This window comes from Chanodichthys erythropterus, chromosome 7 (genome assembly GCF_024489055.1).
Source record: "Chanodichthys erythropterus isolate Z2021 chromosome 7, ASM2448905v1, whole genome shotgun sequence".
Classification (NCBI taxonomy): domain Eukaryota; kingdom Metazoa; phylum Chordata; class Actinopteri; order Cypriniformes; family Xenocyprididae; genus Chanodichthys; species Chanodichthys erythropterus.
The window spans coordinates 20304012-20317577 of NC_090227.1; the positions used below are offsets into that span (position 1 = coordinate 20304012).

General features: G+C 40.6%; 1 protein-coding gene across 1 annotated transcript; it reads left to right on the forward strand.

Annotated features, from left to right (window-relative positions):
* The first annotated feature begins 9495 nt into the window (after positions 1 to 9495).
* On the forward strand, positions 9496 to 12735 carry LOC137022657 (extracellular calcium-sensing receptor-like). Its single transcript, XM_067389089.1, has 6 exons — positions 9496 to 9716; positions 9807 to 10098; positions 10388 to 11176; positions 11252 to 11479; positions 11571 to 11694; positions 11822 to 12735. The coding sequence occupies exons 1-6, from the start codon at positions 9496 to 9498 to the stop codon at positions 12733 to 12735; spliced, it is 2568 nt and encodes an 855-aa protein (XP_067245190.1).
* The last annotated feature ends 831 nt before the right edge of the window (positions 12736 to 13566 follow it).

The window sequence follows — 13566 nt, forward strand, 5'->3', positions numbered from 1 at the left end:
TAGGATGGAGCGTTGGAGCGCCGAAGGTCGGCTGTCATCCTGCGTCTGCGCAGGGCTCTCTGTAGCTGGTGGTGAGCTAAGTCCCAAACCCTCTCACTCTCCAGGAACCAGTAGTCGACCGCTGGAACGTTGGAGGGTTCCCCGTCCCAGGGGAACAGTCGGGGTTGGTAACCGAGTACGCACTGGAAGGGTGTGAGTCCAGTAGATGGTTGCCGTAAGGAGTTTTGTGCATACTCAGCCCAACCCAGATACTGGTTCCAGGAGTCCTGGTGGCCGTGACAGAAGGTACGCAGGAAGCGGCCGATCTCCTGGATCTTCCGTTCCATCTGCCCATTCAACTGAGGATGGTATCCTGATGACAGACTGACGGTCACACCCAGGAGGGATAGGAAAGCCTTCCAGATGCGAGAGATGAATTGGGGTTATCTGTCTGAGACAATGTCCTCAGGGATACCGTAGTATCAGAAAATGTGGTTAAACATGAGTTCAGCAGTTACCATAGCGGTAGGTAGACCTCTCAGGGGAATCAGACGACAGGCTTTGGAGAAACGGTCTACTACTACTAGGATGCATGTGTGGCCGTCAGATGCTGGGAGATCCGTAATGAGACTCTGGAAGGATTGTTTCAGAAGTTTCTTTCTTCTCATCTGGAGTGTGGAGACGAGACAAGGCATCTGCCTTAATATTCTTGGAGCCTGGACGATAGGAGATGGAGAAGTCAAATCTGGAGAAAAACATGGCCCAACGAGCTTGACAGGGATTAAGTCTCTTAGCAGCCTTGAGGTATTCCAAGTTCTTATGGTCTGTCAACACTTGAAAAGATGTTTGGCATCCTCCAGCCAATGCCTCCATTCCTCCAGGGCAAGCTTGACGGCCAGAAGCTCCCGGTCACCGATGTCATAGTTGACCTCTGCCGGGTTGAGCTTGCGGGAGAAGAAGGCACATGGATGGAGTCTACTTGGCGTCCCCTGCTGCTGAGATAATACCGCTCCGACTCCTGTGGTGGAGACGTCCACCTCTATGACGAATGGTAGGTCTGGATTGGGGTGGACGAGGAGGGGAGCAGTGGTGAAGGCACGCTTGAGGGCTTCGAAGGCGATGATGGCTTCCTGGGACCAGGACAGAGACTTAAGCTGATGACGGAGGAGATTGGTGAGTGGATTGACGATAGAGCTGTCGTTTTTGATGAAGCGGCGGTAGAAATTGGCGAAGCCTAGGAAGTGTTGGAGTTCTTTTATGGTGGAAGGAGTGGGCCAGGACTTGATTGCTTCCACTTTCCCCTCGTCCATCCGGATGCCACTGTGATCAATTATATATCCCAGGAAATGGACAGAGGGCTGGTGGAAGGAGCACTTTTCTGCCTTGAGGAAGAGATGGAATTGCCGTAAGCATTGGAGGACCTCCGCAACGTGGTGGCGATGTTCGGCCAAGCTCCGGGAGTATATGAGGATGTCATCAATGTACACTAGTGCAAACTTGTGGAGGAACTCCCGGAGCACCTCGTGGATGAAATCCTGGAATACGGAGGGGGCGTTGACCAGGCCATATGGCATCACCAGGTATTCGTAATGGCACCCACACATCGGCTGATCTTCTTGCGACTCAAGGGTTTGCTCATGATGGAGTGGACTTGGTAGATGGTCGGAGAGAGCGAAGTTTTGAGCTTGAGTTGTCGACAGAGGGAGCCGGAGATTAAGTTTCCTGCTGACCCTGAATTGAGGAGTGCCACCACTGGAACAGATACATCAGCGGCAGTAAGGGTTACAACAGTAGTGAGTGGTTTCATCTTTTTAATGGAGGGAATGATAGCACTCACCATTGGACACGGAGGACGGATTGGGCATGTGGAGATTACATGCCCAGGGGCACCACAATATAAACATAGATTCAGGGTCATTCTTCTTTGACGCTCTGAAGAGACGGGAATTGTCGAGTTGCATGGGCTCACTGGCTGGTTCTGGAGGGCTGACGGGTTCAGACCGACAGAGGAGGATGTTAGGAAGTGGCTGGCCCTGGTGCTCTTCGAGACACGACTGCATACGAGAGCCTACGTGGATGGCAAGCTGGATGAAGCGTTCAAGGCTGATGGAATCCAAGTATGCAGCGAGATGCAACCGCACTCTGGGTTCCAACCCCTGACGAAAGGAGGTGATGAGGGCTTGTTCGTTCCATCCACTGGAGGTGGCTAGCGTTCTGAACTGCAAGGCATAATCATTCAGAGACTTGGATCCTTGTATAAAGTTATAGAGTTTCTCACCAATAGATGAATCTTCAAGGGGTTTGCTGAAGACCTCACGGAAGTGAGATGAAGGCTGAATAGGATTGAACTCCTTCTGTGTCCAGAGGGAGTCCGCCCAGTACAACGCTTTACCTTGCAGTTGTGAGATGATGAATGCTATTTTCGCCGTGTATGTGGGGTAGAGATGCGGTTGCATCTCCAGGACCAACTCACATTGCAGGAGGAATCCGCTGTAGTCCTCCGCCGATCCTGAGTAGGGTGCTGGTTTGGCCATGGGACTGGCATGAACCGCAGGTGGAGGTGAGGGAGCGGTGGATGCGGAAGCAACGTCTGGTGTTGGTGACGGTAACTGTGGCTGTGATTGTGGGGTGAATGCTCGGCGCAAAGCATCCACAAGCTCTTGAAATGGGTCCATTGAACTCATGCTGATATCCAGTTGGTAGGGTCCGGTCTTCTGTTACAACAGAGATGGCACGGAGGCAGATGTAAAAGCAAACACTGGTATTTATTGATATCAGCAGAGATGCAGGTGAGTAAATAGCAATGATGAATGCAGAATGAGAAGCAGAGAGATAATACTGCCCTTGTGTTGATCGCGGAATGGAGAATGATGCTGGAGACTGGGAACACTCATACACAAACGGGGAAGCACACGAGGAATACAGGAGACGGGTGAGTATCGAGCTGGAGTCAGGTGAGTATCGAGCTGGAGTCCTTAAGGTAAGCATTCATGTGACTGAAGTGCAAACGAGACCAGACAGTGAGTGTGTGTGAGTGTGAGTCTCTTGTAGTGCAGGTGATTGCAGTGCTGATGATGTGCAGGTGGCAGTGATTAGTATTCTGGGGATTGAGTGTGCTGGTATTGGTGGAGCCTTACGTGTCTGTGACAGTTTGGTGCCCATTGAAGTCCACTATATGAAAAAAAAATCCTGGAATGTTTTCCTCAAAAACCTTAATTTCTTTTCGACTGAAGAAAGAAGGACATGGACATCTTGGATGACATGAGGGTGAGTAAATTATCAGGAAAAGTTTATTTAAAAGTGGACTAAACCTTTAACACTCTGAGGTCTGAAAACGCGGCGGCGCGTTTTGCAGGGTTTTTTTTCACATTGCAGCAAAACAGACTTAAAATACTCCGTCATTTTTTGTCATAGAGATATAAGTAATGTATCAATTGAAACTATAGAATATCTTCTTTTATTTGTATACACTCAGAGTAAAAACACAATGTTGTGCTTTTTGTAAAATAAAGAAAACTAACATGACGCGTGATCTCTCCTCTCCCTCTGAACGAAGTCCAATCTGATAGTTCTCAGAAAATGAACTGTAACTTAGTGAAAGATGTCAGGTTTTAAAGTATGTAAGTCAAATCGAAAACAAACCTTCTGTGTTTATGTAATCTGTATGAAAAGAGAGCCATGTCAGAAGTCTGTGATTCAGCTCATTATCCGCTAATGCGGCCACGCCCACGGAGCCAGAGCTATTCAGACGCAAATTCTGAGTCAATGCATGCATTCATCATCTCAATCGTGTATTTATTGTCTTGAAAAGTGTTTATCTGGATGTAAAAGTCATGGTTAGCGAGCTCTAGAAGACATGCAGTTAGTTCCTGTTTTCTTTTCTTCTATAGATGAATTTTAGATGAGTTGTTGTTTCTTTAGCGCCCTCCGGCTGCAGTATGAATTGGAAACTCCATTCATAGAAAAGCCTCTTCTTCTTTTAGATGAATTTGTGGACTAAAAGTGCACAGAGCGCCCTCCGACTTCAAGGATGAATTGAAAACACCAGCGCTCATAATAATGACAATGAATATTAAATAAGTATAACTCCTCTGTATAGAAAATTGACATAAGCATATGAGAATCCAATATTTCTCCAAATGTGCATGCTTTTAAACTAAAAGCCTATATTCAGACTCTTTGCATCACAGAAATACATTATATTTTAAAGTATAATATAAAACCATTACTTTATATTGTAATAATATTTTTTCTGTATGTTTCATATATCATAATGAGCTTGAGACATCACAGAAGTTTTTTTTTTTTTTTCACAGCCTACCTATGTAAGTCATTTCAGCTCATTACTATCCAATTATTTTGTCTTCTCAGGTGAGAATGGCCCATTATTCAGTGGTGATTCACGCCTCCTCGCATACTGTGTTTCTTGGCAAAAAGTGTCTTACAAAAACTAAATCAATATATTGTTTTATATGAAGGAGTAGGCAGCATAATTTTTACACAATTTTTAAGCAAAAGCTCTAGTTAACAACCTCCAATAACCTAAAGTATTGTAAACACAGATTTACTATACTTTTTTGGCCTTATTTCAGTGACTTAAGTTTTTTGTTTTTTCAATAACCATGCATAAATGTTATTCCTTCAAAAACACAAACATGTACATACATGTTCCTAACATATTATTGTAGCCTAGTTTGTGCTGAATACAGTGTAATGACACTTTTTCCATTAATATGTTTATGAACAACTGAAAAAAGCACAAATGTCAGGGCATGTCAAAATTTCTCCAGGCCCCAAATCAGCCTCAGACTCCAGAGGGTTAAACACCTCATTTGAACATGTATTTAAGTTCCCTTGTTCCTGTTAACCATTGTCGTGTATCGTCAGTGTTACGTGTGAAGCTCTTCTTTGGATTTACCTTTGGATTTATTAAAGACTGCATTCTCTCTTCATCATCGTGTTTGGATCTGATCTGATCTCGTTTGTGACAATGGTTAATAAATTTGTGAATATTTTAAATAAAAAAGTATAGAGTAAAAAAATAAAAGCAGATCATCAGTCATACAGTGCTATTGTGGCTGCGGGATGTCACATGGCAAGCAATGATGCATCACAATGGAAACTATAAAACGATATAAATTATGAATAACGGTTGCCTTGAAAAACTCACACTGGGGGGTCTGCTTGAATATTTTAAACTTATGTGTGAAAGGATTAAATAAAACCTTGGATTGTTTTAGTTAATTTGCGATAATGCTTGGCTCTGGCTGCTTTTTATAATAGGTCATGTTATAGCAGATCAAGCTGTCTTTCAATGCAATTCTAAAGACCTAAATGAGTTTCATTCCATTTACACTCTAGATTACAAGTTTCTCTATTGATATTGTAAGTAATACTGTTGTATCATGATGCAGTACTTTTCTCTTTATCCTTTTTTGATGGGTGCTACGGTGTCTAATGTATTACAGAAGATAGTACTGCTAGTTCATTTGTGTTTATTGGAACACTGAGCAGTTGAGACAGATCGGCCAGGTTGGTTGTGAATCTATATTTAGTGGTTGGGATAATTGTTCAACCTGGTCGATAATGCAGAGCGATATGACAAATATTAGTGGTTTACAATATGCACATTATATAGTGATCAGTGACATCATCACTTTGCTGTCAGTAAGATTGGTTCCATGCGATATAATTAAATCTAGTTTATAATTAAGTGACATTTTTCTTGACCCTAAAGGAGTTTATTATGTGACCTCACTATTCAGGGAACAGACACAGTCTGTTGAACTACTAAAGAATGAACTATGCACGCAGTACTATCAATTAATTTGGTAGAAGAGCAAAGACTGTGATTTGAGGTTTGACTCACTAGTCGTACGGTGCGTAGTGGCTTGGAGATGTTGTCAGAAAGAAGATCCACCCCGATTCTTCTGGGGTGCTGGCTATCAGCATGGAAGACCCTAGGCCGCTTCCAGAAAAGATTCCAATTATTTACAAAGAACAGTTTCTGTTCCTTAAACCATGACATTAACCATTCACCTCTCATTACCCTTCAGGATCATAGGTACCTGCGCAGTGACATTGAGAACACGAGCACCAAGAAAACAATGACTGTGCACCTTACCTTTAGCTGAGGTAGCATAGACATGCCTACTGAGGCACCGATGACAACAGCGTAGTGTTCTGTCTCGCGAAGGACCGGATAACTGAAGCAGATGGCAGATGACTCTCGAAAACTGGTGGCGGCAGGGGGGGCCTTGCTCGCACCTTCTGCTGCTGAAGCACCCATGGTCCGTGGTGTGTCAGCGCCGGAGTGAAGGAGACCTGGGATGATCAAGTACTGGGTGCACAGGTAATGAGCAGTGTTGGGAGAGTCTACGACTCGATTATTAATGCAGTAATTATTATGTTTCTAGCATGTTATACATTTGCCAACAGTTATTTTAATCCTAATTGATGGAGTGTGTAGCATTTCATTTCTTAAACAACTGTAACAATGTAGCGGTTGGCTTCTTCAGCACTATTTGGCGGGCAAAGTTTCTTTGTTTGGTCTCCTAGATGAATTTGCATACTTTACGACTATCAGATCGGATTTCGAGATGGAGTGCTTTCTTCACAATATCATTAAACACATAGAAAAATGCATTTGTCAGCTATGTGACATCTCTCAGTGAATAGCTCGAGTCCGGAGCTTTAAAACGAGATCAAACTCGATAGATCAGAAAGGCATATACAAGTTATGGTTTACAGACAAAATTCCCTTATTACAACTAACACTAGCACAAATGCACTCATTTGAACACTAGAAAACATGCATACGCTCGAAATACATGATGGCTATATTTCAGCATAGCTGTATTTTACACATACGGTCAAAAAATGTATGTTTGTGTGTTTCTGTATGTGTTGTGTGTGTGTGTGTGTGTGTGTGTGTGTGTGTGTGTGTGTGTGTGTGTGTGTGTGTGTGTGTGTGTGTGTGTGTATGTGTGTGTGTGTGTTGGAATGTGTTCTGGACAGTCTCTGGGGGGTAGTGCTCCTTTGAAGTAACCAAAGTGAGGAGAGTTTTCCGTTTACCCTCACGGGTCCACAAACCTGCCGAAAGTCACAGCCGTCCGGAGCCGATTTAGTGATTTACAAACAAAGTTCATCAGGTTAAAAGCGTTCTGAAAACTCCAAAGTTTATTGACTCTGAACGGATCCATCCAGACGTTATGCAACCATGCAGAAAGACACATCATGGCCATATTGCAGGATGACAATGTAAATATTCATCAGGCTCAAATTGTAAGTGTAGCTGAAAGTCTGTGGGATGTGCTGGAGTAGACTTTACAGAGTGCTCGACTCAATACAAGACTTTGACAAAAAAAAAAAAAATGATGCATCTCTTGATGGAATTAAATGTGTGTGTGTTTGTATATATATATATATATATATATATATATATATATATATATATACAGGGCTGGACTGGGGCTAAAATTCGGCCCTGGACAAACCCAGCCCATGCGGCCCACGAGTTCCCCTGTGAATGTTTTTGCTGGGGTTACGGCCTTAAATTGGAGTAAATAAATGAATAAATAAAACAAGGACAGTGACAAACAATGATGGATATTATTGAATTTACTACAAATGCAGTTACATTTAATATTGTACTTTTGTCACATAGAAATTCACTTTGGCAGTAAAGCACTGATTTTCATGCATTTAAGTAAATTTAATGCTATTAAATCCTGTCATCATTTACTCACTCTCATGTCGTTTCAAACCTGTATGACTTTCTCTCTTCTGTAAAACACAAAAGAAGATATTCTGAAGAATGTTGTCAACAAAACCATTTTAGTTAAGCTACCCTTGACTCCAATTATTTTCTTTTTTATGTTACACAGAAAGAAAATAATTAATGTTTGTAATGACATTAGGGTGAGTAAATTAAGACATTTTGGGTTGAACTACTCCTTTAAAACAGTAACATTTTTAAAGAGTTAACACCTAATTTATGTAAGACACATATCTATCTTTCATGATGCTCTCATTGAAATAACATTTTACTTCAATTAAAATTCATAAGAACTATTAAAAATGTCATAAAACATATTTAAAGAAATAAAAAAATAAAAAAAATATTTGTCCTTATCCCATGGGATACAGGCTTTAGAGCTGTTTTGTTAAATTATCCTTTAATTGCCCTTTACTATTGTTTAACTGTAAGATCATGGTAGACAGAGCACAGGTAAAACCATGCTTCTTATTACCTTGGGTATACGGTTTCTAAAATAAATAATAAACTATAGATTGTGTAATAAAATATTGTAAGCATAGAAAATACGAAAACAGTCTTTTATGAAAAGAAAATGATTTACATTCCGCAATATTAAACATAAGTAGGCCTAATAATAGCAGCATTTTTAATAAATACATTTCTGCCAAAACACCATATTTCTTCACTGTTAGTAGCTGCAAGGTAAATTACTATGAAGGTGGTGGTTTTGGTTTGACAAGCTTGTATTTGTGTGTATTAGCGTTTTCCAATTTACCTCGTCATGTCTTTACATGGTCGCGGCTGTTTTCAGCTAGATTCACCACCGAACCTGTAATGTTCCCAAATCACACGACTGTTTTAAACTAAATTCTGAGACAAATCTGAAAGGATCAAGGCATCAAGCGACTTGCGCTGTTTATTACTTCATAGAGCGGCAGTGGTGAGCGGGTGTATTTGCCTTTTGCAGTTTCACGAGTTCACATATCCATATAATTAAATGGAGTAAAGTTTTGCGTATTTGGCGTGCTGTCCGGGGAGAGGGCTCCGAGCTCGGAATTTTGGCCCGAACCCAGAGTACTCCCCCCGGTGTGGTAAAAGTAGATAGAACTATAAGTGAGGAGATGGGGTGGAGGAGGGATGCTGATAAACTTTCAGATGAACAGAAGTCAGTCTGCTGAATTTATACCTTTGACATTGGTTGAGTTGATTAACTGAATGCTCTCCACCTGTGCTTATTAGGTTAATTATCTGAACTTGCTCCTCCCGAATTTTGTTAATAAAACATCATTTCTCATGCGCTCCAATTAAAAACAAAAAAACAGCGCGGGAGGGGGAGGTCTCTCTCACTTTGGCCTGTCAGTTCAGAAGACAAAGTCCTTTGCAAAAAAAAAAATAATAATAAAATAAAAAAATAACCTTTTATCGGCCCCAAAGTGCGTCGGCCCACCGGGAAAATGCCCGGTATACCAGATTACCAGTCCAGCCCTATTTATATATATATATATATATATATATATATATATATATATATATATATATATATATTATTGTTTAGGTTTGAATTTCCTAAACTTGTCCAGATTGTGACATTTGATCTTGACATTTGAAAGACTTTCGAGAAAGACTTTCCCTGAAACTGCCGTTTCCTTTGTAATAAAGCATGTAAATGTCAATCCCACAGGGGATTTTAAGATGCAATAAAATGCAGCACTGTCCCAGTTATAACTCAGAGCTTCCTGCCTTACATACATACTGGCATGGCAAAGACGACTTTGTCATTGTTGCTACTGCTGCTGCTGGTGCACAGCATCTGTTTAACAGATTCAGAACAAGTCTGCAGACTGCTTGGACAGCATGACTTGCCTTTACTTTCTGCAGAAAGAGACATCAACATTGGAGCAATTTTCTCAATCCACAGAAGTGCTCTGCTAAAGATGCATCCTTTTACTTCCAAACCAGAGCAAACAACTTGTGTCAGGTATGTATGATGATATTAATGATAAAAAATCATCATGACTCTTTGATGATGCTTGCAGTTTTACACATGACTGATGCTTTAATTCCACAGGTTGAACTTGCGTGAATTTAAATTTGTTCAGACATTTATTTTTGCCATTGAGGAGATCAATAACAGTACACAACTGCTACCTGGTGTTTCTTTGGGCTATAAGATATATGATGGTTGTAACTCTATAGTTCAGACTATCCTTGCAGGCATGGCTTTGATGAATGGCTATGAAGAGACTTTGAGTGATACATCCTGCTCTAGTTCACCAACTGTTCAGGCCATTGTCGGAGAGTCAACATCTTCTCCCACTATAGCCTTGGCTTCTCTAGTTGGTCCATTCAGCTTACCTGTTGTAAGAATTCTAATTTATACTAATTAAGCATGACAACAAGTAACATATAAGTATGATGAACTGCTGGAACATGCACCAAAAAAATACATATCAATCTAAATTTAACCCAATGGAAATAAGTGTAAATATAGAAAACAATGTAAATGGAATAGAGTGTCAGTATATTTATGAAATTTGCATTAATTGCATAGTGATGATATATAGTAAATTAACAACTGGGGAAAAAAAAAAAAAAAAAAAGGTATCTGAAAAATAATGTGTTTAATATACTCTGCTTCTTTTTTTGCAGATCAGTCATTTTGCCACATGTGCATGCCTAAGTAACAGAAAAAGATATCCATCCTTTTTCAGAACAATACCCAGTGATTATTACCAAAGCAGTGCACTCGTTCAGCTTGTCAAGTATTTTGGTTGGACCTGGGTTGGAACGGTCAGGAGTCGCAGTGACTATGGTAATAATGGCATGGCAGCATTTGAGGAGGCTGCAAACAAAGAGGGGATTTGTATCGAGTACTCAGAGGCCATATTAAGGACTGATCCACAAGAGCAGTTTCTGAAAACAATGAAAGTGATAAAACAGGGCACAGCCAGGGTAGTGGTGGCTTTTGTCTCATTCGGAGATTTTATCCCCCTTGTGAAAGTGATTGCAGAACACAACATCACAGGGCTACAATGGGTTGGCAGTGAGTCTTGGATAACATCTCGAAATCTTGCAGAAACAAAGGAATATAGTTTCCTTTCTGGAGCTGTGGGCTTTGCTGTAGTGAATGCCGAACTTGTGGGCCTGCGAGAGTTCCTAGTGAATGTGCATCCTGATCAAGAACCAAACAATGAGCTTTTAAAGGAATTTTGGGAAACAGCTTTTCAGTGCTCTTTCAGGACCAGCGGCATTGGTAGCTGCACTGGCTCAGAGAAACTGGCAGAGCTGAAAAATGAATATACTGACATATCAGAGCTACGAATAGAACATAAGACATACATTGCAGTGTATGCTGTTGCACACACACTTCATAATATTTTAAAAGACTTCAAATTATCCATCAACAGCAGCAAAGAAGAGCTGCCCACACTACAAAAGGTATGTAAGAGCTCGAAAAAATAAGGGTAGAAAAATCAAACTGAAATAAATTGTGTTTCTGGACTTTCCTCTCAGGTGTTACAGTATATGAAAGATGTAAGGTTCACTATAAAAACAGGAGAAAATATCTTCTTTGATGCAAGTGGTGACCCAGTGGCGAGATATGACCTGGTGAACTGGCAGCCTGTTGAGGATGGAATTCTGCAGTTTAAGCATGTGGGTGTCTATGACAGCTCAATGCCTTCAGGACAACGTCTTCAAATCAATCTGGAACACATACTATGGGCAGGGAACACTGTAAAGGTATATTGATCTTATAATTATTTCATGAAGACAAGCATTTAACAATTTATTATCATTTGGGAAACTTACTGACAACAAAATTTTCTTATAGTTGCCTGTGTCCATGTGCAGTGAGAGCTGCTACCCTGGAACTAGGAAGGCTGTGCAAAAAGGGCGACCTGTCTGCTGTTATGATTGCATTCCATGTGCAGAGGGAGAAATCAGTAATGGCACAGGTAAAATAGTACATGCTGAGAACATGCCCTCATTAAAGTATGATAAAATGTAATACTGTCCATTGGTCAAGTGATTTCATGATGCAGGTTTCCATTCAAATAATCTTTTCTTGAAATTCCTTCACAGATTCTAGTGACTGCTTTCCTTGTGATTTGGAGTACTGGTCGAATGAAAGCAAAGACCGATGTGTATTAAAAGTGGTTGAATTCCTTTCCTATTCAGAAATCATGGGGATGTTGCTTTGTATTTTTTCCTTCATTGGGGTGATATTAACGGCTTTTGTATCTTTTCTGTTTTATCTTCACAAAGAAACACCCATTGTCAGAGCCAACAATTCAGAGCTGAGTTTCCTGCTGCTCTTCTCACTCTCACTGTGTTTTCTCTGTTCACTTACTTTCATTGGCCGGCCCACTGAGTGGTCCTGTATGTTGCGTCACACAGCATTTGGGATCACTTTTGTCCTTTGCATCTCCTGTGTTCTGGGGAAAACAATAGTTGTGTTAATGGCTTTCAGAGCTACACTTCCAGGAAGTAATGTTATGAAATGGTTTGGACCTGCACAACAACGACTCAGTGTTTTTTCCTTAACGTTAATACAGGTGTTTATATGTGTACTTTGGTTAACAATATCCCCCCCTTTCCCATATATGAATTCGTCCTATTACCGAGAAAGGATTATCCTAGAATGTAAATTGGGTTCAGCTCTTGGTTTCTGGGCTGTTCTGGGTTATACTGGCCTGCTATCAGTCTTGTGTTTTGTTTTAGCTTTTCTTGCTCGAAAGCTCCCTGATAACTTTAATGAAGCCAAGTTCATCACATTCAGTATGCTTATATTCTGTGCTGTCTGGCTCACATTTATCCCAGCTTATGTTAGTTCTCCTGGAAAATTTACAGTAGCTGTGGAGATATTTGCCATTTTAGTTTCAAGTTTTGGTTTACTATTTTGCATTTTTGCCCCAAAATGCTATATCATTTTGCTAAAACCAGAGAACAATACAAAGAAACAAATGATGGGCAAATCTTCATCTAAAGCTCTTTGAACCCAGAAATAAACATGTAACAGTTTAAAGGTACATACCATAACATACCATACCTGGCTGTAGAAAATAAAACAGATTTTCACTACAGAATTTAACACACGGTAACCAACAGATAAGTAAACATATGTAATTAAACGGTTGAAAGTAATAACTGGAAAGGTTTAATATTACAGCCTGGACAGACAACCAAAATGGTTAATTTGCATGTGATATCTTAAGTAACGATAGCTACACAACAGCAGCACTACTTTCAGGGCTGTCTGAACCATTAGTTCTGCTCTCCACAGGCTGTGGCAGGCTCTGCAGTGTAGGCCGGGTCAGCACTAGGCAGAGTGGACTCTCAGTGACCATCTCCATCACAGCCATTTTCTGGACCTGCATTATGTACTTCCTAATAAAAAATGACATGGACTTTTTACAACTAACAACAAATGGAAATTACATTTTAATGGCCTGAATTCTTTCTTAACTTTCTGAATTTCTTGCAGTAATACAGTAACAACACAGCCATACATCTTGCTTTTAATGTTAAAGTTTACATGAATAGGTTAAGCATTAAGCCTCATGCACATGCCATATTAAATGTAAATTAAATTATTTTGACTATTTAACTTCACCACTTTTTTTTTTTTTTTTTTTTTTTTTAAATAAAAACACTTCTGACTGAGTATAGATTTTTCACTTTTCTTTTCATTTTAGACAATAGGCGCTTTTCCACCATCGGGCCGAACAGCTCTAAGAACGGTTCCAGGTATATTTCCCCTTGAGCTTGGTTCAGCATGACACGGTTACAAACTGTTCTCAGCCCAGAATACGGAACCGTGTGGGTAG

What these genes read in the sequence shown, in the direction of transcription:
- LOC137022657 (XM_067389089.1), top strand. Translation starts at nt 9,496, where the DNA reads ATGGCAAAGACGACTTTGTCATTGTTGCTACTGCTGCTGCTGGTGCAC. An exon ending in GTCCATTCAGCTTACCTGTT is followed by an intron (nt 10,099 to 10,387) that starts GTAAGAATTCTA and finishes CTTTTTTTGCAG; the next exon opens with ATCAGTCATTTTGCCACATG. An exon ending in AGCTGCCCACACTACAAAAG is followed by an intron (nt 11,177 to 11,251) that starts GTATGTAAGAGC and finishes CTTTCCTCTCAG; the next exon opens with GTGTTACAGTATATGAAAGA.